Source organism: Centruroides vittatus, unplaced genomic scaffold, assembly GCF_030686945.1.
Source record: "Centruroides vittatus isolate TY-2023 unplaced genomic scaffold, ASM3068694v2 contig_971, whole genome shotgun sequence".
Lineage (NCBI taxonomy): Eukaryota > Metazoa > Arthropoda > Arachnida > Scorpiones > Buthidae > Centruroides > Centruroides vittatus.
Window position 1 is genome coordinate 58122 of NW_027122644.1, and position 25937 is coordinate 84058.

At 27.8% G+C, this 25937-nt stretch overlaps 1 protein-coding gene across 1 annotated transcript; it reads left to right on the plus strand.

Moving 5' to 3' along the window:
• Nucleotides 1–2038: 2038 nt before the first annotated feature.
• On the plus strand, nucleotides 2039–13318 carry LOC136985536 (patched domain-containing protein 3-like). The gene is made up of 4 exons (XM_067282831.1): nucleotides 2039–2190; nucleotides 5576–6588; nucleotides 6653–6970; nucleotides 11943–13318. The coding sequence occupies exons 2-4, from the start codon at nucleotides 5592–5594 to the stop codon at nucleotides 13268–13270; spliced, it is 2643 nt and encodes an 880-aa protein (XP_067138932.1). The 5' UTR covers nucleotides 2039–2190; nucleotides 5576–5591; the 3' UTR covers nucleotides 13271–13318.
• Nucleotides 13319–25937: the final 12619 nt, after the last annotated feature.

Genomic DNA, 25937 nt, shown 5'->3' on the forward strand with positions numbered 1-25937 from the left:
GCGAATAATAGCCACTGACGGGAACGTAACAAATGGCTATTGTTAGCAGGTGAGCTGATCGTATAAATTGAAGCAAAATTTAATTTATTACTTTTTAACGTTGTAGAAAATACAAAAAAAAGAAAAACTGTACAAAAGTTCTATAACATTCAGAGAACTCTAAAACTGCACGTAGATATATCTTCACTTTTGGGGCTACAACCTACGTTAAAATATGTCGAAAAAGAAGTATCTTCTGCCGGCGGTGATAATCTAATTTATTCTTTCAAATACTTTTTAAAAACACCTAACACATATTTAGTCTTTGACGTTGAATTTTTTTTTTTTTTTTTTTTTTTTAATATCACCGCCATGAGAAGATACCGTTCCTCCTATATATATCTTATATCTTAACGTAAGTGATAGCTTAAATAAAAGATTGATTTATATCTGTGTTTTTAAGGAGTCCATTGCACGTTCGAGAAGGACTTCACTAAAAAAAATGATTTTTTTGCGATTGATTTTACAACGTTAAACGTAGTTAGTCCTTGATTTATTTTAGAAAGATATATTTTTTTACGTTTTTAACCAAGTTCATTAACCACGTGAAAAATCAGTTGTCAAATTTCCAATCATCAATAATGATTAATTTCGTATTAAGTGCATTATATAATATTTTCTGAACGTCATTTTGATGGCAGTGACTGGTTATGAGAGGTTGATAGAATTGTTAGTGGCGGGGCCGTTGTTGGGAGTTATCATTGATCATTGTTTGAAGGTTATTTTGTACAGATTTTTTGTTTAAAAAGAAACATTCTTGAAAAAATGACCGCTGTAGTTTTTTTTTTCATTTTGTAAGTTTATAATAACTCATGAACTTAAGATAAAATGAATAAAATTCCTTACGTAATTGTAAATAAATTATGTTTCTGACTTCAATATCAAGTAAATACATAAAAAGTTGAAGAACGAATTTGAACTCGTTAATTAAATAAGAAATTCACTGTTACTAATTTTAGATCGGAGTGTTCACCTAATTTTAGATCGGAGTGTTCTAGAAGACTAAAGTCCTCTAGGTAAACATCCTTGGACCCCACGTCCTTGAACCCTTTTTTATGATCATGAATCTATTCAGCTACAGATCCCCCAAATCAATGTTTTTATATACTATTTCATATAAACTACCTGCATATAAATCAAAGTGTAATATATTTATAATGAAAATATAAATAGATTTACAAAAATAACGAGTTTATATAATAAAAAAATACTTCAAAAAAAAACTATGAGGTCAAAATTGACCGATCACCATACTTTCCCTCTGTTATCTTCTATAGTATCCAGGGAGATAAAATATCTTAAGTTATCATGAAGAGTGAAGTTCATAAGAAAAAATCTTTTAAACTTAAGGAAAAAATGGATCCATTTTGATAATAAAGAAGAAAGTTAATGTAATATGATAATAATAAATTTAATTACTAAAATAAAAATATTTATAATACCTTTTTACTTTATAATACTTTAATTTACATACTAAACTAAAATTAAGATTATATATATATATATATATATATATATATATTAAAAAACTATTTAAAATAATATAAAAGACAATGGAAAGACTCAATTCAAGCTTTAATTTAGTTAGCTTTTTGTTAAATTTAATTGAATAAATTACACAATAAATAAAGGAATATTTACAGTGAAGTATAAAAGAATACACTTTCGGATGTATTTAATTTGCCGTAATGAAAGATAGGTTACTACAAACATAAAATTGTCTGAGATTATGTCAGTACTTGTTTAAATTACAATAGTTGATAATTTAATTTAAAAATGCTCAAGTTATCCAAATTTTTTAGCTGTTCGTATAATTAATATTAATGAAAAAGTATGTAATTAAGAAATCGAAATTTGACGTGGAAATGTCCCCCCTTTTTTTCCTTAGTGGATCGACTTTTAATGTCAAATGACCTTGACTGATGAGAAACGGTGATCCCCTCTTTCCTTCTGAAATACTTACTCGAAAAACAAGTTTCGTTCAGTCATTTAGCGATTTTTACTTAGCGTTATATCCGATGACCCAGTCTACTTTTGTTTAGTATACAATATATCCTGCTAAGTATCACAGCTCTCCACTTGACAAACTCTATAATTTTCTTTTTGTGATCAACGCTTCCGATACATCTTCCTTCCTATAAGTCAAACAAGGTAATTTTTTCCTTTTAACTACGAAGGTAAAATTTGTTAATTCCCTACAAAAACTTCCGCATTATCCGTTATTTCCTCTCAATTAATTTATTTTTGTTTAATTTTAAGATAATTCGTATTTGGTTTTCATCTTTAAAATTATATAGAAAACTTAAAAATATGTCTTTTATATTGCCAAATTTAAATTTTGGACCAAAATACGTCGCGTGAGCTATCTATTTTGCGTTTTAGTTTCTCTATTTGATTTTAATTGTAGGTTATTATAATATAAAAAAAAGGTAAACAACGTAAAAATTAATCGATTAATGTTTTATTGACAAGTTTGTCCACTTTTTCATATACAGGATTTAGATGTAAAGACTAGATAACACAAAGGATAGATTTCTTTATAAAGCTATATTTATTGTAACTGTTTATATCTTTTAATCGTACTTTCAATAGTTTTTTCCCACTAACAAATTAGTAACAAGTTAGATAACATATTTAGTTTTATTGTAAAGTAAATAGAATAAAAAGAAAACTATTAATTGCTTGTGTCATGCAAACAAAATGACAACCATTAAGAATAAAAATAATTTATGAAACAATTTTAGTGGATAAAGTACGCTTGAACAATCATGAAATTACTTTATATTGTAATAAAAGTCTTTAATAACTTTTTAACAATGTAATATTTTATATTCGAATTCATTTAAATCCTTTTGTGTCTCCATCCTCGTTTATCGAAGTTTTCTTTACATAATTTCAAACTGTATGCTTAATATTAATGTAAGTAAAGTTTTATTATAATTTTCTATAAAATAAATTATTCTGAAATACTAATTAATATTCTTTACATTATTTTTTTACAAATATAATAATAATAAAGATAATAGTCATTATGGTAAGGTATACTCGATATAGTTTATAAGCGCCAATTGATAGATCTCAATATTTTATTTATTAAATCAATAATAATTATATAGAGTATTGAAAAATAAAGTAAACTTACATATATTTAAGGAGGCTTTTCAATTGTCAGCAGTATAAAATGAAAGAACTTTTTCTGTTTCGTATTGGCGCAAAATTTTATTGCTATAGTTATGTATATATAACTCTGATAAGGATAGATAATATTTTGTAAACATAAAAGGAAAAAGCGTAAATGAATGAAAGAAGAAAGTATTATTTTTTATAACTGATAATTTTATCAATTTCATTAGTTCACAAGTAATTATTTTGTAGTATGTGATAAACCTTCTTGTGTGGAATTTTAATTAATTTCTTTCTATTTTTGTGTTATTTTCATTTGCATAAACTTGTTTAACATATGAAAGTGAATTCCACAACGTATACTTTCGATTTTAATAAGTTTTTAAGGATAAAACTGCAAATAATTTCACTTTTTATTATTTTTTTTTATCCTGAAAGTTGTAGAAACGAGTAAGAGGACAAAGAGTCTGACCTATTATATATAGGAAAGTTTATTCTTCCCTAAATTTAGGCCCGCTAAATATTTTTGGTATATAGTATAAATTTTACAACTACTTCCTTCTAGAGTCTGATCTTTCGTGGCATCTTCATAACATTAAAAAACTATAACTAAAACTAAAATAATTGATAATAAAAGCTACACTTAAAAGCTGAAAATACAACTGATTACATGTTACATCCACACACATTGCATGCAACAGAATAAGATCAATGTCAATGAAAATACCGCAAACATGTTTTATGGAGTAGAATGCTTTTCCTGGCTGTGCAATGAGTATAAAGCTTTTATATAGCCTATATATTCGAAACTTGACCATCATATTTTGAAGGGAATAAAAATTACATTCTAAATTCATTTATCCAGGAAATAAGCATAGTTTTTGCATTAGACAGGTGTGGTATTATAGCCTAGATAACTATAATTGTAATAGGGAAACTTTACGATTTTCCTAAAATAAATTTACAGTATGCCGAATATTTTTATTAATGATCAAAGCGAGAGAGTTAAACTGTAACTTTATTCAACTTTTTATGAAGTTAAAAACACTAATTGACTTGATAAAATGTATATCTATATCGATCTTTTTTTTCGCAACTTTAATGAACGGGAAATTTTTTTTCTTGATTCATTACTCAGTTAAATTGTATATTATGTTTTATTTATGTTATACAGTACTCATAATTAAACATAAAAAAATCAAAAAAAGTCACATCTCCGATAGGAAATTATAAAGTAATGGCTTCATGCCATTCTAAATACAATATAAAATATAAAACAGGATATAAATGAGAATAAATGATCTTAAGTTACATTTATTTTTCGGTATTTTAACGGTTCATGAATCAAATTTAAACAAAAATATTAGAACTTTTTGATGACTCAGATTGTTTTTAATGCTTTTGGCATATAAAATGAAGTATAGAAATTCCCTAAAATCAATGTCCATACTCTTTTTACAATATGAAGAGAAAATATGTCAGATGATATCAATATAATTGATTAAATATAAAAATTTTCCCTTTTAGAAAGAGATTTTATTTGATAAGAATAAAATATTTTTGTTCAGTTATTCTATTAGTTCAATGTAATCGAATTCAATTGGGCGTTTAGAAAATTTATCTCTTATTATACATTTTTTTAATGAATTAAGAAATTATTGAAAATTATTCCAATGAATAAGTTACTTTTTATAATAAAATTATAATAATCTCAATAGATTAATTTCATTAGTTATGCGTAATCTAACTCTGTAATAATGGCTTATTGAACAGCTCTATGGGCACTTTCTCTTTAATAATTTTTCATGGTCAATTCCTTAGAATTACACGTTTTATCCATTACCTATTCTGGTTGACCTCGTTAAAATTTAGATTTTCCTCATAACTGGCAAAAATAATGAGCAATAAAACCAAACTGAAAAGTATTATTGTATTATTTTACTTTTATATCAATAAAATTCTTTAAATTTCAAAAATTAAAATGTAAAAAGTTGCTTTTCATCGTTTAATCGTGATATTAATATATAAACAATTGAATAATTGGGTTATTTTTACATTAGATAGAGGAATATTCTTTGTCATACAGATTTTAAATACAGTGTATGACGATTAATATCTATTGTTTGTATATCCTTATGGTATATATAAACAAGTGGGAAATGTAACTTGTAATTAAAATTCTTTTATCATCCTATGAAAATATCCTGGAAGTCTTTACTACATTATTTATATCTCACTTGATAAAACAGAATAAATATTCTTACTATGGAGTGTTTTTAATATCATTATGAATTTCATTTCCTGGTTATTTATACGTCTAAATTTTACAAGTGGATATATACAAAATGAATTACGGTATGAAGTAGAATAACGAAAAATGAAATTTACTCATAAAGATTTTTATGTATTTCAGATTACATCAGGTTGAAATGAAACTCATTTGTATACAATATGGATTATCTCGGTATTTGTTGGTACTAGGAAGAATTATCGCTAGGCATCCTCTGTATTTTGTATTTTCACCGATTATCATTACAGCTTTACTATCAACGGGCCTGTTTAGAATGAAATCAAACAGAGATGTAGAATATTTGTTTACAGCTCTAAACGGAAGAGCCGACAATAATAAAAAACTTGTCGAAACTCTCTTTCCACAGAACTTGTCTTATCATTATGATCATCATCGTTTAGCGCAGAAAAGTCATTTCACAATGGTTCAAGTCATAGCAAAAGATGGAGGACACATACTACACGATAAGATTATTAATGAAATATATCTACTTGATGAAATAATCCGAAATATTACTGTTTATGTAGACGGGAAGAAAGAAGACTATAGCACTCTCTGTGGAAAGAAATTTGGCAAATGCGTTAAAAGCAATGCAATGAAAGTTTTATCTAATGCAAACGACATTAAGGCTGGTACTTATAAAATAAGATATCCATACGATATTGATGACATAAGAATGACGTATGACGAATACATACTTTCTTTGGGAGGTGTTTCACTCGACGAAAATCAATATCTGACAAGTGTTAAAGCTGTAAGACTAATATATGTTTTGGATAAATCAAATCCCGCGAAGAGAGAAGCTATTTCAGAATGGGAAAGTATATTTAATAAAGTTATAGAATCAGTAGACTTTGAAACTATATCTGTATCGTATATTAACGATGAAAGTATCGAAGAAGAAATGAAGAGATGCACTGACAGATTGCTTCTTCGAATACCTATAGTAATTACTATTGTTTCGATATTTTCTTTCGTGACTTGTCTGACTAATGACTGGGTAAAGAGTAAACCTTGGCTTGGTCCCGCTGCTTGCCTTTCCGCAGGATTAGCTCTTGCTAGTGGAGCTGGATTTATGTCATATGTTGGAATTGAATACGTGGATTTCAACATCGCTCTTTGCTACATTATATTAGGTAATATTTATTTTCTGTTAGTTATTTTGTCTAATTTATTAACTACAAATATTTATTCTTTCAGGTACAGAGATAGACGATGCTTTCGTATTGATAGCAGCTTGGAGAGTAACAAACCCTAAAGACAGTATAGAGAAAAGAATGGGACAGACATATTCTGAAGCGGGAGTTTCTATTACTATAACATCAATAACAAATTTTGTTTCGTTTTGTATTGGAATGTCAGCACCTTTTCCTGCATTTCAAACATTTTGTATGTATGGAGCTACTTGGTTCTTTTTTACATATGCTTATCAGATTACTTTCTTTGGAGCATGTCTTGCATTGAGTGCATACAGAGAAAAAAATTATCTTCATCCTTTAACTTTTCGTCCTCTTAAATGTAAGTTAATTTTCAATATTTTGATCAATTATATTTATATTATCATTAACTCTTATGTTTCTCTTTTGAATCTTAATTATTTACTTCTAATTATTCTATTTATTAAAGACGAAGATATTCAATTTAGATTCGTGGTTTAGATAATGAATTTCCAACCTGGTGCCAGAGGTGCCCGAAGGATTAAACTTCAATTTCGTTTCAGGAAACAAACACTAAAAATGTTACACGTATAAATATTCAATCAATTAAAGCCAATGAAATTATCGGATTATCCGACTATAATTCGGTAATTCGCTTGACATAGAATCTTACTCGAAATTTAAAATGAGTAAAGAATACGTTAAGTAAATTCACATATTTCATCTATTTGAATATTACTTGGGAGCTGTCCATAAATTACGTAAGGTATTTTGGGGTGGGTGGGGGTCAAGGATTTCTTACGATTTCTTACTCAGGGTTAGGGGGTAATAGATCTCGTCTTATAATATTAATATAATATTTTTGTTTTTTAATCTCGTTGAGTGGTGGAGTTTTGAATTTGGCTTTAATTTGGCGGTTTCTATTAAGAATGCTCGTTGTAATAATGTCATCTCATGTGACGTGATAGAATAATAATACTAGCAGACTCACGCTCTGCACATTTTTTATCATGGGAGAAAGGCCGTGTGGTGGTTTCTCTTTCTCTTTTTCTTTATTAGAATAAGTGAACCACTCTTATGGGTGTATAACACTAAGAATATGCAAACCAAAATACATGATGCAAAGTAAACATAAAATTAGCATTCGGCTTTTAGTGAAAACTAAAATGTAAAACTAGAAATTAGAAATTATAGTCTTTTCTTCCATATATTTTGAACATAATTGTAAAAAGCATCAAACAATGGCTTCTAAACAAGCATGTCGAGTGAACATGCTTAATAGATCATATGGTAGACGGTGTCTAGGTTTTCTATAGAGCAATAGCAAGAGGCAGTTTCTGCCCAGTTATACATCGCCAGCTAGCTTCTAAAATTACCATGCTCAGTAAGAAGTTGAGCAGTAGCAAACGTTAAATCTTTAAATGGCCATGAGAACCTGCATTCAACACTAGGAAAATAAAGTTTTGTTATTCTACCAGTTTTACTCTCAACCATTGTTGATTCCACATTTACATAGCGTTGTCATGAATATAACTTTTAAGGCTGCTACGTGAGAGAGAAATGTGAGTGTAGTCCATGTCAGTGTCGTTTTCAGCAGACTTAGCCTCAAAGTCGGCTTTTTCACTTCCTAGTATGCCAGTATGGCCAGGAACAAATATAAAAGTTATCTTATTTACAAGATTTTTAATATGGTGCTGGATATATGTAATTTTATCGCTATTGCGATTTAATAGAGCTTTTAGGACAGACTGAGAATCTCTGTAAATGTTGATAGACAGAGTTTTGTTTGATAGTGAAGTGTCCCACTGAACAGCTTGGTAGACAGCATCTTCTCCAGCTTGATATGTGGGGGTATCTATACCTTCTAACATATTTTGGGCAAAATATGTCAGTTTGGAGGAAGATACAGATACTTGAGCCGACATGAAGGGGGCTTTTGGACCCATCTGTGTAGATATTAATGTATGCATGGTTATCCATGGAGGAAGCAGATGACACCAAACATACCCTGAGAATAACCTTGTTTACAGGATGGTGATCAGAGATAAGGTAATTGCAATATGGTAGCATTTGAACAGCCGTAGATAGGATTAGAGACTGTTGTTGAACCTTGATGTTTGTAGTTCTGATGTAGTAGTTTAGAACGTTTTCTACAATACATAGTGGCAAAGGAATGAGCTCTGCTAGTATCAGAGAGGCATTAGTAGAAACAGTTCTACAGCATTTTGAAATTCTGATGGCAAACTGTCTTTGAAAAGAGGGTAATTTACTTGATACTGAATTTTTACTAGTTACATGATCCAGCTAGAGTCCGCGTAAAATAGCATTGGTTGTATTGCCCCATTATATAGAGTTTTACAAGCTTTATAATTTAGTCCCCAGGTGCACCTAGCACATTTTAACAGCATGTAGTTTATTTTCTTAGCCTTAGCCAAGATGTAATCAATATGGTAACGGAACGTAGTTTCTCTCTATTCTTTCTTGTTTTATTTTGTAAGACGTTTCTGTTTACACATGCTAGTCGATCTGTCAAAGTATTTTGCGTCCTTTTGTGAAAATTAAAATTAATATAAAAATGAATATTATGACGTTGATTAATGATAATAATAAAAAGATTGTTAATAATTAAAAAATAAAGTTCTTAAAATAAATTGTTCATTCGAATTCATTAAATTTTTATATTTTTAAATTTGTTCACATAAAGTCTTTTATAAATAATAGTACATATTAATTAACTAATTAATAATTATATATTTTGAACCTAAGGTTTTTAGAGTTTCATAAAAAAATTTTTTTTGTTAAAATCTTTCTATAAAATCATGCCTAAATATTACGTAAGATAGGGAAAGGGAGAGGGGATCAAAGAAAATATTACGGTTTCTTACACAGGGGTGGGTGGGGGTCTAGAATGACCGAAATCGCCCTTACGTAATTTATGGACGGCCCCTTAATATACTCATTATTCAATTTAAAAGTTCAACAATGCATTTTTAATATTTTCAAGTGACAAATATTTTGCTGATGTTTCCTTTCATTTCTAGCAATATTTTTATTTTATGGAAATAATCATTTTAAGTTGCGTTTTACAGCATGAAAAAATAGTAAAACTTTGGAGAGTGAATAAGTGCCGAAAAATCAATTTAAAGATGAAGACCTTGCATTTTGCTTTAATGTCGATATTCAATTTTTATTCAGACAGTTTTTTCTTTATATTATCTGTTTCATATTTCTTTTTTTCAGAAAATGAGATAATAATGAAAAAATGATAATCCATACTTATATCAATGAAAATTCATTAAAATAAATTTTCATTTTAAGTACTTTATAATAATATTAAGCTTGTCCATCCACGATAAGCTTTAATATTTATCCAGACACAAAAGAGAGACCTTTCCAGCTTTGCATGAGAGGGCATGTGGTACACTAGTTTCAGTGAGATGTTTATAATAAAATAAATTAATAAATAAAATATATAAAATCGTTAAAGGGGGATATATGTAAATCACGCTATATGTAACAGCATATATTTTAGACGCCCGTATTAAAGAACCAACACCATGCAGTATGCTAATTGGTAGTAACATAGCAATGCATCATACTCAAGAAAATTAGGTTAAGGTGCTTATTATTTATGCGAAACGAGAAGAAATTCATGTGAAGCAGCGCTTACATTGTACAACCTCTTTCTAGATGCATCAAAGACTACAAATACAACGATTATGAACGTAATAATCGCTTGATACAAACCAGTACCACAGTCAAGAGTCATGGTCCAGGTCGCTCTCGTCTTAACGACATTGAAATATTGGCACTCTTCCACACACAGGCATACTTGAAGCAAGATCAAGTAGAATACAACAGACACGAATTTTATATCTATTTTACTGCTATCTGAAGTTGGTGTATGTAATTCGATTGGTGGAACGTGATGCAAATTCACGTCTTGTCAAACCACAACTTTTTGGACACATTGTGTGGATTGACAAAGTATTTCTTTTTAAAGTTTGTAACTGCCATATTATGTGCCATTAGAATCCAAGATACACGCAAAATACAAATAGTTTTTACAGTAAACGTCTAATGAAGTATCTGGGGCGAGCAATTACTTGGTCCTTGACTGGATGATCGTATCTTAATATTCAGAACACAACGGTACATAAATGGCTAGATGACTGCCATTGGAGCAATGTCATCTACATCTTTGTATTTCCGTTGAAGAGGTCTTTTTGAGCGTGTACAATAGCAAAATAAACGTGTTTTCGTATTAATTTATGTAATGTTGATTTTTATCCTTTGCAGTCAGAGATTCTTTGTACATAATGCTAAATCCTAAAATAATTTCCTTTCGTTATCCTTCCACTTGGGAGAGATAGGAAAATTTTTGTGTTGCTGTTTTTGAGCTACTGTTAGTTACATATGTCCTTTTTTTTGAAGGAATTTATTTATTTTACTGTTAAAGCATCCCAGTAGAGTAATGCATCACATACATACATTCGTGCAATGCTGGAAAGATATTTTTGCGCCTGGATAAAAGTAAAATACCCTGTATAATGTAATCACGTATTATATGGTCAGATGAAAAGAATTTTAAGTTTGTGTTTTATTTATTTTTATTTAAAAATTTATATAATATAAAGTTTTCCAGTTTTTCATTGAAAATTTTGATTTTGCCTGTTTTTAGATAAATACTTCGTAATATTATAGAATTAACAGATTAATTAAAATATTTTTCAATTGAAGTAGTAGACGTATTTTTTAAAAATTGTTTAAAATATCTTTGTTTTCTAATTATCGAAAACAATTTCAGTTAAAGAAACTTTGATTCTATTCAAAAGCTACAGATGAAAGACTTAAGCGTACTATAGAAGTTTGCTAATTTAAAATGTAACAAAATGGAAATTGAAAAGACCTTATTTAAGCCAATTTAAAAATATAATATGGTGTTTCTTACTGAAAAAATGAAAATTAAAGTTACCATTTTCATTGTTTGTTTGTAAGGAACAGTACTGTAAATTTTCATATGTATGCTGTATTTGAAACATTAAAAAATGACTCATAATTGAGATACGTGCAGAAATAATAAATAAAGTAATTAAAAACTTTATTTTTTATTAGGCTGCTACATTAATATATATTTCACTTTAATAAATTAATTATGAATTACACTACAATACAGCAAGAAATCATTACTTTGATTTTATAAGAATATTTAATTTTAAAATTAATAATTGATTTTCTTAGCTTTTAAGTTATATCACAAAATGTATATTTAACAAATGCTTATGGTGTCAGCATTGAAACTTTTGCTCTTTCCCTTCCCTTTTCTATTTCAGATAATGAAGAGAATTCAGACAAAAAAGCAGATATATACAAAGAAGAATATATAATGGCAAAGTTTCGAGATGTTATTGGTCATTTGCTAACTTTTACTTCAGTTAAAGTAATTGTTATCATTATTTTCATTACTAATTTGGGAATTGGCATAATGGGATTAATGATGTATTCGAAAAGTGGTAACGATTATGCTGATGTTTTTCGCTATAATTCTTCTTTAGTTACTTTTAACAGCGTTATGCATAAATATTTTAATAAATATGCTTATCCTGTTCACGTTATAATTGACGAACCACTTGATTATTCAGATATGGAAGTTCAAAAGAAAATCGAAGAAACTCTACAAAAATTTGAAGCACATCCGAATATTGCCGATTCTTCCGTAAGACTGTCTTGGTTAAAATATTATAATTTTTTTCTTAATCACCCCACACGGACAATTTTATTAAGAGGATTTAATACATCCGATAAAGAAGATTTTGTATTTGTTTTGCGTAACATATTCCTACGTCTCCCTCAAGCTCAAGAGTTTAAATCTGATATTATTTTTAATGAAAACCATACAGAAATCATGGCCTCTAGGTTTCTTTTACTTTTAACTAATATCAACGATCAGAATGTAGAAATTAATGTACTCAGAGATCTTTATAATATTGTTGATAATTCACCTCTAAAGATACATATTCATAGCATCATGTTTCATATGATAGAACAAGCATTACTTATAACTAGTATTTTATATCAGCTAGCAATAGTTAGCGCAGTTTTGATTTGTCTAGTATTTTTTATTTTTGTCCCTAATGTAACGTGTGCTCTTTGTACCTCGATGATAATCCTGTGTATTATATGCGAAACAGTTGGATTTGTCTCCTTGTTCCATGTAAAACTAGATATAGTAATGTTAGCTTCGTTAGTAGTGTGCGTTGGTTTCTCTATAAATTACCCAACTCACATATCATACTCATTCGTTACATCGAATAAACTTAATCCCGATGAAAGATTGAAGAAAGCACTCTACGAAATTGGTTTGCCAATTTTTCAAGGTTCGTTCTCGACTATACTCGGAGTTTCAGTGTTGCCCTTTGAACCATTTTATAGTTCAGTTTCGTTTTTCAAAATCGTTCTCGTTATAGGTTTACAAACTGCATTTCACGCTATGTTCGTCATACCTGTATTTCTAACAATTATTGGCAATTTTAATAAATCTTTAACGCGTAAAATAGACAGCACGAAATCAATTGGGGCATTCATACCAGAAAATGATTTACACGAAGAAAGTATGGCCCTCACTTCCGAAAAAGATCAAGCCGTTACCACAAAATTATAACAAACATTTACGAATGTAAATATCGTGTATATAGTCATATAAATACGTATAATTGTCTTAACTGAGTTATACAGTAGAGCGTCGATAAGTGGAACCAATTGGGGACTGGGGTCCTTCCAGTTAATGATTTGTTCCAGTTTCCGACTTTGTACGAAAAAATACATTAACCTGTCCGATGTTCAAATTTTTCTCCGTTGCGTATCGCTTCCTGTTGAATTTTTCTCCGTTGCGTGTCGCTTCGTGTTGAATTTTCGTCGATTTTAAGCCTAACGAAAATTTTTATAATAATCATCGAGGCTATCGTATCGTTAAAAATTATTTCTGCATTTTGTACAAACAAAATAAATATATTAAAGAATATAAAAAACATGAAAATTATACTTTAGAAGTAAATTTAGTATCAAAAACATTCGATTCAGCACGACACAGTCCGACTGAAAATCGTTCCACTTTCCGGCCATTCCACTTACCGACGTTCCACTTATCGACGCCCTACTGTATTTTTCTTTTTTTTTTTTTACAAAAAACGTATTAATTTTAAGAACGAAATTATATATAAATTAACATTTTAATGAATTTTTAAATCAGGAAAAATTACGAATTATTAAATTAATAAATAATTTTCATGTTCTTTGTGAATTTTTAACCAATGTTACCCTTTAATAAATAATATTCTTTTGTATTTATTTTTAATAATATTACTGTGATAATAAATTAATTGTAATTATATAATATTATTGTTCTTTATGTATCTTTAAATTCATTTTAACGAAAGTACATCGAATAAGAAATGAATTAAGCGTCATTATAATACTTCGATATCTTTATTGTGTTTAGAATTATATTATGACTTAATAAAGGAGAAAATCTTAATAGAATCTTTAACAAGTATATGAAAGACTTGACATTATTTTTGAATAAAATTCCTTATACTTCCTGACTTTATATATATATATATATATATATATATATATATATATAGCGACATATTTTTATATATGAAATTAAAAATTTAATTTTTGAACAATAGATATATTATTTTCTTATAATGTATCACAGATATAATTCCGTCGTTGTTATCATTTCCTCACTTTATTAAGTCAACGTGCTTTTTTTTCTACGTTAAATTAATAGAGGTCGAACGTATCTTTAGGCATTAATTTAACCTGAATAGCTAGTTTTTTCATGCTATTTAATAAAATTAGTCTTATTAACATACTCTTATAACAACAATAATACCGTGACTAGAATAACAAAAACTTCTTTAATGTGAAATAATCTATGATCTTCGTTTTTACTTCCTCTTGTTCCAGTATAAATAATGATGCTCGATTTGGTTTCTTTTAACGATTAACAATACATTTCCGTATGGTGTTATATAGATACATTCATAGAAAATGCAATTTCTCCTTTAGTAACACTAGACTTTTCATTATATTATATTTGCATTTTTTCGCATACAATTTTTAGAATATTGTTTAAATAAATCTAATTTTTATTTCTTTATTATTGTAATAAACCTAAATTTATTTTAATTAAATTAACAACCTAAAATACTTTTAAAAATATCAGGTAACTAAATAAATAATGTCGCTTTTTGAAATGTGAATAATCCTAAATGAAGCTAATCCTAATCCTATCCCTGAAATCTATCCGAGAGTGAGATCGAAGGAAATGATAATGAATGTCCATACTGTAACGTTAAATATTCTGAAGATCAACGTGGGGAGAAGTGAATAAGGTGCACCCAATGCTGACTTGAGCACATGAAGATTGCAGCAATGTGTCAGGATTATATAATATAATTACAAGTATATCTGCGCGTTTTGCTTAAATCTTTAGACACGTGTTCGATCTCTGTTTAGATACTAAAAATTAAAATGTAAGATTTTCTGGTTTTTCATATTATTGTTTTGAGTTTATGTGAAATTGGTTTTATAGCAAGAATAAGATATAATAAAAGGATATATTCCTAATAATTGGCTTTTTATTCCCTACTTTCAAAAAGTATACTTTGACATAAAGAAAAAACTAAAGGGGACATATTTGACGATTGTACTTCTATATTGTACAGTATCTCATTAAAAAATTAAAAACCTACAACAAAAAGAAGGAAACGAGAAAGACTTTTTATAGGATGATGACGATCAGTCTACCTTAAGCAGCAAACAGTACAGTTTGAATCAAAATTCACTACATCATATTTTCACCAAAACGAATATGGTTCATTATTTCTACTTAAAATTCTAATAGGAATGTTAATCAAAGTTTTATTTCTTCATATAACATTTATTAGAATAATAAAAGATTTTTATTGATGGAACTGTGATTATTATTTTTTCCTTTTTATCATCTGCTCTGTAACTAAGTTATTATGACTTTTTAAATTAAAAAACACCATTAGAGAGCAACGAGTTCCATTAACTATTACTAACAATAATTTTAATTGATAAAAACTTACAATATTGAGCAAAGCTATTAAAATTTACAATGTATTATGAATTATAGTGTCTACAGTCTTCTCTGTAAACTATTCTAGTTTGACACTGAAGGTTACTTTCAATAGCACTTGTTTTTTTTTAAAAAAAGCACATTAAATAATTTCTAGTTCACGCACATGAAAACACCAAAAAATCTAATCTGATCTTTGGCCCATTAAATAAATTCTCTTTAAATAATTAATATAGTTTGTTAATAGTTTGGGATTTATCAACAAAATAAAGTACAGTATATTGGATTAGAAATTTTTGTTATTTAATGTGCATTTTAAATTAAATTGTAGAAAATTTTTCAATTTTCCAATTCTTTACAGAAGTCATTTGTTAAATTTATTCCTTATAATTTTATTTCTAATTTAAAAATCGTGTATCACTGTTTATTTATGCTAGGCAATTTTATACAATATTTGTACTAAAATATTTTCCTGAACCGTCAACGAGAGTGATTATGATAATAACTTCCTTGAACATCGGTCTGAAAAGATTTCATTATCGTATATTATTGAAAAATTGTAAAGATTATTTTATAAATATATACAGTATATAAATAAAGTCATTCGTAATATATTTGGCAACATAGAATTTGCCCCAAAATAAATTTATACTAGAAAACATTATAGTGTAGCATATTGAATAAGAAATAAATCATTTCATATTAAAAATTATATATATGATTCTATAATTCTTAAAAGTAAAATAAATTGTGGATATTTATTTTTAAAAGCATCTAATAATTTATCTGTTATTAGTGATTGCGTTCTCTTTCTTGTTAACATTAAGGATCTGCGAGAGTCAACAGGAAGTTAAGCGTGAGCACTTTTGGCTTTCCCCATTAATGTATATCTTACGGATAAGTGGGTTACACTTCAAAATATCGAAGATTAAATCACAGTAATTTACTAGATATAAACAAAATATTAAAAAAATCCCGATGCATTCACAATGTGGAAAGATAGAACGTGAAATAATCAAAATGTCGGAAATGTCAAATAATCAAAGTGTTGAAATGCTTATTACCTCGATAGTCTATCGATCCTATAACGACGGAAACTATTTTATTAAAAAAAATCGATTCCAGGCAATCGGTTGCATTACTAGTGGCACGATAAGCCTATATAACAATTAAAAATTAAGTTAATATTATAACTTAACTTAACCCATACAGTATTATAACTTAATTAAAAATTAAGTTATAATACTGTATGGGCATTAAACACGTTCTATATAACAATTACTCGTAACTTTAACTACAACACGGGTTAATTGCATTAACACTAGAGATGCGCTTTTATAGAATTCGAATTTTAATCATATCTCGAATATTCAAATATTTTGAATATTTGAATACCTCGAATATTTAGTAAACTTCATTACCTTATATAACTTATTTACTTAATAATTTTATTTAATATTTTTTATTATAGAACTTGCTTTATTTATTTCCATACATTAATAAATTTCACATGTAAAGAAAATATTTAATTATAAAACTGTTATAAATTACTCAGAGTGGATATATGCCTATGCAGTGAAGGATTTCTCTATCATCGTGAAGTTCATATTTACGATGCTAGAGAAATGCTTTACTGCAGTGATATCGAGAATCTATCCGCTTATGTCTTATGAAACAAAAACAAATTCAGAAAATTAATTGAGGAAAATTATTCATAATTTATTCCAATTATAACTTTTATATTATAAAATACATTACATATTCACGTGAAAACGATTAAAAGATAGCGAGCATTCATTGTTCTTTTAATTAATACAATTTAGAACAGAAAGGGCATGCTAAAAATAAAATTTTAAACGCCTTTTTAATATCAAATATCCGTGAATTTAATGATAATAATAAAATTTAATATTTATGTCGTCTTAATTATATCTTGTAATGAAAGTTTACGTGTAAAGTTTTATCACATGTTTAACATTTAAGTAAGGACATTTTCCAATAGATAATACCTCCGGAAGGCAGGTTGCTTACGTATTGTATTACCTTATTCCATCAAACAACAATTAAACATGATATTTCATGTTTAAAGATTATTACAATAAAATTATTTATATTTTAATTTAAAAAAAAGCATCGCAAATATACACATAAACTAATAAACTGAGAATTAGAATCGTGTCTATTTGAAATTTATATAAGATAATTCATAATTAATATATATCATTAGGATTGAAATGGAATTATTCACTAGTAAACACTTATAAATAATATATTAATTGTAATTCATGCATTATTTTTATTATTATAATGCATAAAAATACGAGTATAATAACTCTACAGTTTATTTAAAGTAATTATATTATTTTATTCATAATTAATATGTTTTTAATGCAATGGTCTAATATTCAGGTTAAAAATACAAAGATAATTAAAATTAATTAATAAAATAATTTAAAAATATATCAAAAATTAGAGTTCTTTTTATTTTAATTTAATATACTGTTGTAATACAGTGAATTAAATGAGAATTAAAAAAATTCGAACTTTTGATACTTTTTATTAAAAACAATACAGCTTTAGTGTTATGAATAAATATTATGAAGTGTAATTACAATAATAATCGATGCATAAAAAAATAAAGACTACAATTATGTATTCGTGATATTTTTATTTGTTCAGTAAAGGAATAAGCTAAAGAAAAGGAAATAAAGGAAAAGAAAGAAATTTCATAAGAAAAGTATTTATTTTTAGAATGGACTGACACTTAACAATTTATGCTTGAAACCATTATTAAACTTCACAAAGGTTCAATTACTAGAGATACGTTTCGTTTCCAATTATATCCCATAATTTCTCGACAATTGATTGTTAATATATACATTATAGAGGACAATGACATTTATTGTTTTCAGATTCGTTCATTGTATTAGATGTTCTCGAGTAATTCTTTTGGTTAATCAAATTCGAGTGAAACAAGCTCAATATCATTTATTTTATGCTAAGTTTATCTCTATGACATATTTATTCTTCTCGAAAGGCACAATGCTTGCTTTTCAGGAAGAATAAATGTGATTAAAGCGAATATATTTTTAAAAGAATAAAAGTAATTTAAATAATTTCACGAACATCACTATTTACCCAAATACTGTATAAATATAACATAGGATTTAGCTTATAATATAAATAATAATAATAATAATGAATTGATTTTAAATAGTATTGTAAGTTATTGTTGCATTTGTCATTCTTATAATCCTCCTATACCAATAATACAAACTAATGTAAATTTACACATTCTCAATAAATTTATAAAGATATTTATTAAAATTTAATTGCTTAGAATGGTATTAATAATGTGTAAAAATTTATCTATAATTTTTAATATTTTCTATTTTTATTTCTAAATACAGTAATTATTAATTATTGTGTTACTGAGCTTAATACACATTAGTATTAATATACTGTAACCTATCATATATTAATTAGTGCAATTTTGCATTGAAATATCATATGTTTAATACATATTTTCATAAAACTCCACATTTGATTTTATAATTAAAATTCTCAAGAATACAATTCAAATTAAGTCATTGAGATGATATAAATAAAAGTTAATAATAAAATTATTATTTTATTTTGCTGCAAATACGAAGCGTTTTGAATTAAACGTGCTATGTATATTCTAACACATAATATACATGATTCTGTTTGTATTTACGCTGTTGTGAGAGGTTCTGTCCATATTGTCAACAGTGGATTTTTAACAATATGTTATATTTTATGTTTAACTCTTTATCTTCTATATTAAATTAGTTAAAGATTTGTTGTTTTATTATTTATAATTGTATGAGCTAGCTATTCACAAAAATTTTATACTTTACAAAACCTCCATGAACACAAAAGATTGAGTGTATTTAGTCTGTAGTCATTCTATGATTGTTCGAAACGAATTTTATTCCAGTATAAAGAGATATTTTTAATTTTTTATTTCTAAGTAAACCGAATTCATACGTATTTGAATGAATAATGCAGGAAAGTTAAACTAATTGATTTCACTAGCTCAAGAATTTTTTGTCAGAATTTCTTATTGCGCGATCTATATATGCAGTAAAATACTTTATAAAGTTTTAAATAAATAATTTATTATTAATTTTAGAAAAAAATGTAATTTTCTTATCAATTCAATTATTTTCCTTATGTGCAATCATTAAAAATACATACTTATACTTATCGCATAATTTAATCTAGTTTTTAGTACAAGAATACCACGAATTCTTTTTATTTTTCCGGTAGTTAAACTATTTTTTCACATTCCAATAGTCAGTAATAGACTTGCAAATGTGTTTTATTCCTTGAAAATGTATGTACAGTACAGTACAGTACATGTAGTAACACTCATACAGTAACATACTTCACCATGTGCTTTTCAAACTTGAGATTTGCTAAACAAGTTGTTGCTGCTATGTGTTAGAACATTTCAAACATTTCAAGGAATAAAGTACTGTACATTTACAAGACTAATACTGTACTAATCATTGGAATATGAAAAAAACAGTGGCGTGCCGTCATTGGAAGCGATGGAAGCGCCGCTTCCACCTTCCAATGACCTTTCATTGTATTTTATAAAATATAAATTTTCATATTTTAACGTACTTTGAATTAATTAAAATTAATATTTTATTATAACTGCATTATGTATCTTTTACAAATTTCTATACTACATGTGAAAAAAAAACGATAAGATTGCTATTGTATATTTGAAAAATTCAGTGGCGGAAGGAATGTCGAAACCGGGTCAGTTTCCAATCAGCCAGATTATATAGGCATTAGCACATGCGGTTTACAGGGCACCAACCTCACCCGGTTTAGCTGGTAGAAGCGACACACGCGTAAAGAGTCCGACTTTATATCCCGGAGCGGTTGTGGGCTGTTAGCCGCCTGCTAGATATTCGGCCACCCTCGCCCGATTATGTGAATCATGAGCAGACTAGATCAACGGCGGGCAACCCCCGGCCCGCGGGCCAGCTATGGCTCGCGAAAAGTTTCTATCCGGCCCGCGAGATCTTTAATAGATTATTAAATTGGAAAAATAACTAATTAATAGTTATTTTTCCAATTCTTTGTAATTTTCGAAAACGATAAGAGAAATAAATGTAGTAATTAACTTTTTATTTATTTATTTCATATTTGCAGACTAAAAAAATTACAAGTTACAAGAAGGCGTCAATTGACTACTACGGCCCGCGGAAAATACGTAAAATTTATTCTGGCCCATGTTATAAAAACGGTTGCTCACCCTAGACTAGATTTATAACTTAACCCAACCGATAGGAGTTTACTGGCATGTTTTTATGATAGTTCTGTATAGTTGACAGGAGTTTTAAAAAAGTCCATTAAAATATTTGATATATTTATTCCGCGTTTATTCTGCTCTCCCATCTTATATTACTTACGGATTTAATGTTAAGCCGGTGATATTACGATTTAGTATGTCCCATCTGTAAGGGGATGCAGAAAAAACGTGTACAATTCTAGTACAGTGTTAAAAATTAACTGTTACTTTGGCAGCATCATTTACAACCAAATTTAATGAATGAGACGTACAATGGTACAAAAAAAGCTCTAGAATTTATTTTCCTTAAATTTACGATTTATATATCCGTTGTCATAAAAATTTGTCTTTCCACTGTTTTCCCAAGACTACAGATATTCGGGTACAAAGTAACCGGTTTCAACTTATTTCTACTTAAGTAGTAGTTAAATAATTAAGCGATTAGGGAATTAGAAACATATATAAAACCCTGATGAAAGAGCCGAAATTTTACTTAAACAGATGCTTAACTGAACCAATCTCTTGCCGAGTACAGTGAAGTCTGATCTCTTCATAATATTAGATGTAATAAAGACAGAAATTTTTCCAGTTCAATGAGAGTGACCGTTAAGTTGTAAATTTTGGAAATTTCCGTGAACACTCGGTTCTAAAACGAATTAGTTAGAAAACGAACGACAGACAAACTGTTAAGTTTAACATATTTAGATTTTTACAGCTATGACGAGAAACGTTTAAAATCTACAACAACCCTGTCGCGTCCTTTGAGATATACTAGTAATGCGACAAAAGAGGCATTTGACATTGACCGGTATCGGCACCCTCGGGATTTGGCACGCACACGCCTACCTGGACCGTCTCTGATTTCATTCATTAGCCACTCGTAGGGAGCTATTTCACTAACTTGTAAGTGGATTGTTTTAAGATTTAAAAAGTAAAGAATATTTTGTTATTTTTATGTACGTTTCTTCACAAAGTTATATTTAATTATAAGTTTCTTTAAAAGTATATTCATATAATTGAAGAATTTTTTGTACTGGGTATGTATATTCATCATACATTTTGTTTTACCAAGTAAGTTTTTCTGATAATTTTAATTTTAGCCCTTATATCGTGGCTAATGATTCAAAAATTTATTTTAAAAAAGTTTTGGCTCAAGACCGTATAATGGAAAAGAAAACATTATTAAAAGAGAAAGACAATGCCTAAATTAAATATAAATACGTCTACAAAAAATTTCGACATTTTGACGATAACATTTTTGACGAATGACGATTCTTTCGTAAAATTGAAGCAATTTGGAAATCAAAGAGGAATAGAATTTAACATTGGTAGACAATATAAAATAAATATTGAAAATTATAACGAGATAATTACGATTAATAGGTATATCTAAATTAATAGATGTTATATGTTTTTTCTCAAAGCAAGAATTGGCATTTAGAGGGCATAGGGAATTTATTGAATCTAATAACGGAGGTAATTATATTGAACTTTCTTATTTATTAAGTACGTCGGATAATCTATTAAAAATACAATTAAAGAAGTATACGGTTTTTACTGGCTTATCGAACAAACGAATACGAACGGGCCCTGACGCGCAATTAATTGATTGCCCTTGTAAGTCGGCTTCTTACAGAAACACAGCTTCCCTATCATCAAATGTCACGGCACGCCACTGGAAAAAAATATAGTTTCTTAATCGGAAAACAAAATAATATGTCAGTATAGCTCCAAACATAAAGAACGAATTCTTGAAGTTTTTATATAAACTAGCTTTATTCAATTATATTATAGCATTTTATCAGTTTAAAATATACTACAAGATAGATCAAATTATACGAGTGCTTATGTATGAACTGTTTGAGTAGAAAAGAAAAGAAAAACGAACTTATTACATAACTTATTACCAGTATTTGAAAGTAAAACAATTTTTTCCCCTCTTTCCATCCTATGGGCAGTAGGGGAGTTGTTTTAATCATACCCAACGTGAGTTCACCCAGGCCCACAATAGGGGGTCGGGTGGTAAGAAGTGGAGCCCGACATACCCGGAACATGAAAAATTCTTTGAATTATTCATTCGAATACGATCCTATATCTCCCAGAGAGGTAGTTTGGCTCGACCATATTAAATATTTTCAGTAAAAATAACTGAGAATTGAATAAGTATAAATTATTAAATTAATATTTTTAATATTAATTCAGTTTCAGTATCTTAAAATATACATCAATGTTTTTTTACTCTTACCGTCTCGTGGACACTAAGAGGACCATTTTTAAAACCCATTATAGATTCGACCAGGACCACAATAGTGATCCGGGTGATGAAGGGATATAGTCATACCGATTATGTGTAGTACAACAATAGAAAAGTGTTGAGAATAAGTTTTATTTTAATATAAATAATGTCATTAAAAATCAAATTGAGTTAAAAATTTGCATTAATATGAATGTTCAGACCGATTACATCTATTTTAATATTTAACAACAATTAATAATAAATTATTAATTTAAAAATATCGTGTTTTTATTCTTGTTAATTGCATCTATATTAATTATAACTTTCTCAGTTTGCTGTAAAGTAATATGCATTATTATTATTATCTAATTATGCATTCATGTAAGTCATGTAAATATATAAAGACCAGTTTTACTAGTGAGAATTTTCCGCTATGTCTTCGAAGAAATCAAGCTTAGTCTGAACTATCCCCCCTTTCGATGTACCGAAGATAGTTTTCCTGAAGGAAATACTTTTCCTTCAATATCCGCGAACTGCTGACACAATTCTTCCTGAGTCAACAGTTGACTAACCTATTTTATTTTTATCTTAACATCGATGGAATTTATTTAATATGATCGCTAACCTTTATGCACGAAATTTTGCTTTTCATCGAACTTCTTTCTGCTTCTATGCGCAATAAGAGTGCGTGCATTTAAACCTTGTATCAGTTATCTAGCCTGATTAACATTATAAAAATATAACTAACAATTTCTATATTATTGTCCTAGATTAACTAGATTATTTTTGTAATAAGTTATTTCGAAAGTAAAATTTAAATAAGAGAATCACAACCATATTTTTCCTTTTATTCCCTTTTCATAATGCTAAAATTAGTTTAAAACTATAAAATGTAACTTATATAGTTAAAACACTTTAACTATATATTTGCTCTATTTATGGTGTAATGTATATAATGCATATACTATATAATATAATATTTAAGTAATGAAATAGCGCTCTAATAAAGTATAATGTCACATAACGTAATGAGAATAATAGTGATAATTTTAAACATCGTGCTGTGTTGTAAATGATATTTAATTATATCTAAGTGACATTCCAGAAAACTAAATATATATAATTACAGAGATAAAATGTAAAAACTGTCCTAATAAATAATTTAAGGAATAAAATATGGATTAGAGATCAATTGCTACTTCATTATAAACTGGTGATATAGAACACATCTTTGTGTGATCTTCCTCAACTTGCAGAGGAAAAAAAAAAAAATATTACGAAAAGATATTCAGAACTATTGAGAATAAAAGCTAAATTGAAATAATTTAAAACTAAACTAAAAGAATTGTGTCAAATTAACATTAAAGCGCACACTTTCTGAATAAAACAGAGCTAAAAGGCATTTTAAAAATGTCTTCAGCATCTTTACGGTCGATAGAATAGTAAAAAAAAAAGCTTTATAAAACATAAGTCGAAACCTCAATCGTTTCTAACAAATAATTCTACAGAGACCCAGAATTTTTGGAAGTTTGCTGCTATAAAAGTAGATGCCAATCATTCATGGAAATGGAAGGATGGCATGCGAAAGTCGTGTAAATATCGAGGCAAAGCATTGTGAAAATTGTCTTATCTGAGACAAAATGAGACACGTAGAAAACAAATAAATTAGTTGTGATAATAACATACAAAATTATTAATATCCCAAGACACGGTTAAATTTTCGACCTATCTTTACACTAAAATATTTTTACTCAGCGTAAACCATTAAAATTCTGAATGCTTTCTTAACACCTTGTATAACAAGTTTATCAGATGTACCGTAAATAATTATGATATTCCTATTTATAACATGTAAAATTAAAATGCTAACTAGTTAATAATATTTATAAACATTTAACTTGATTTTCCTATGCATTAATATTTATAAACTTTTCAATTTTATTTGAATTTGTTAAAGGAAGCATTTCGATATCGCCATCTATGAGCTGAATAAACAAGCTTCTATGATTAATAATTGTTCAAAATATGGAAAAATTTTTATTAAAAACATTCTTCTTCAATTTTATAACATATCTAGTTAAATAAAATAATCAATGCTAGACTTGAATATAATTAGATTCTAAATGTAACATTTTAAAGCTTAAGTAGGCCCTATAAACGTCGTTAGTATTATATTATGTTCATTCATTATCTGACAATTTAATGAAATTTTAACAAGTTAATTAATTTGTATTAACAGTGTCAGGCTGACTAGGCTATAGCCAAGGGCGCACAATTTTTCATTTAATTTTTTCCTTGGTCTGTATAAAAAAGTATTGTTTTGATAAAGAAGTATAAAAATTGTTTTTATTAATATAACAATTTATCTTAGCAACGTATTTTTGTACTTGTGCAATGTCCTACAAGTTCTTCCTTTTTTATAACAAAGTTGACAATCTTAAGGCTATGTTTCAATTAGAATCTTTTCAATTAAGTTTCATTTATGGACAATTTTCATATACAGTATATGTGTATATACCGGAAATGAAATCCAGGCGTTGTGTAGAATGCTATATGCTCTGCTTGCAAAAAATAAAACGAACAGTAAACATCTTCTCCCATCTTGTAATCAATTTATAAATAATATTTTTATAAGTCATTTAAACATT

Coding starts and splice junctions, on each gene's coding strand:
- LOC136985536 (XM_067282831.1), top strand. CDS start 5,592: ATGAAACTCATTTGTATACAATATGGATTATCTCGGTATTTGTTGGTA. Junction 6,589..6,652: donor TCTTTGCTACATTATATTAG/GTAATATTTATT, acceptor TTATTCTTTCAG/GTACAGAGATAGACGATGCT. Junction 6,971..11,942: donor AACTTTTCGTCCTCTTAAAT/GTAAGTTAATTT, acceptor TTTCTATTTCAG/ATAATGAAGAGAATTCAGAC.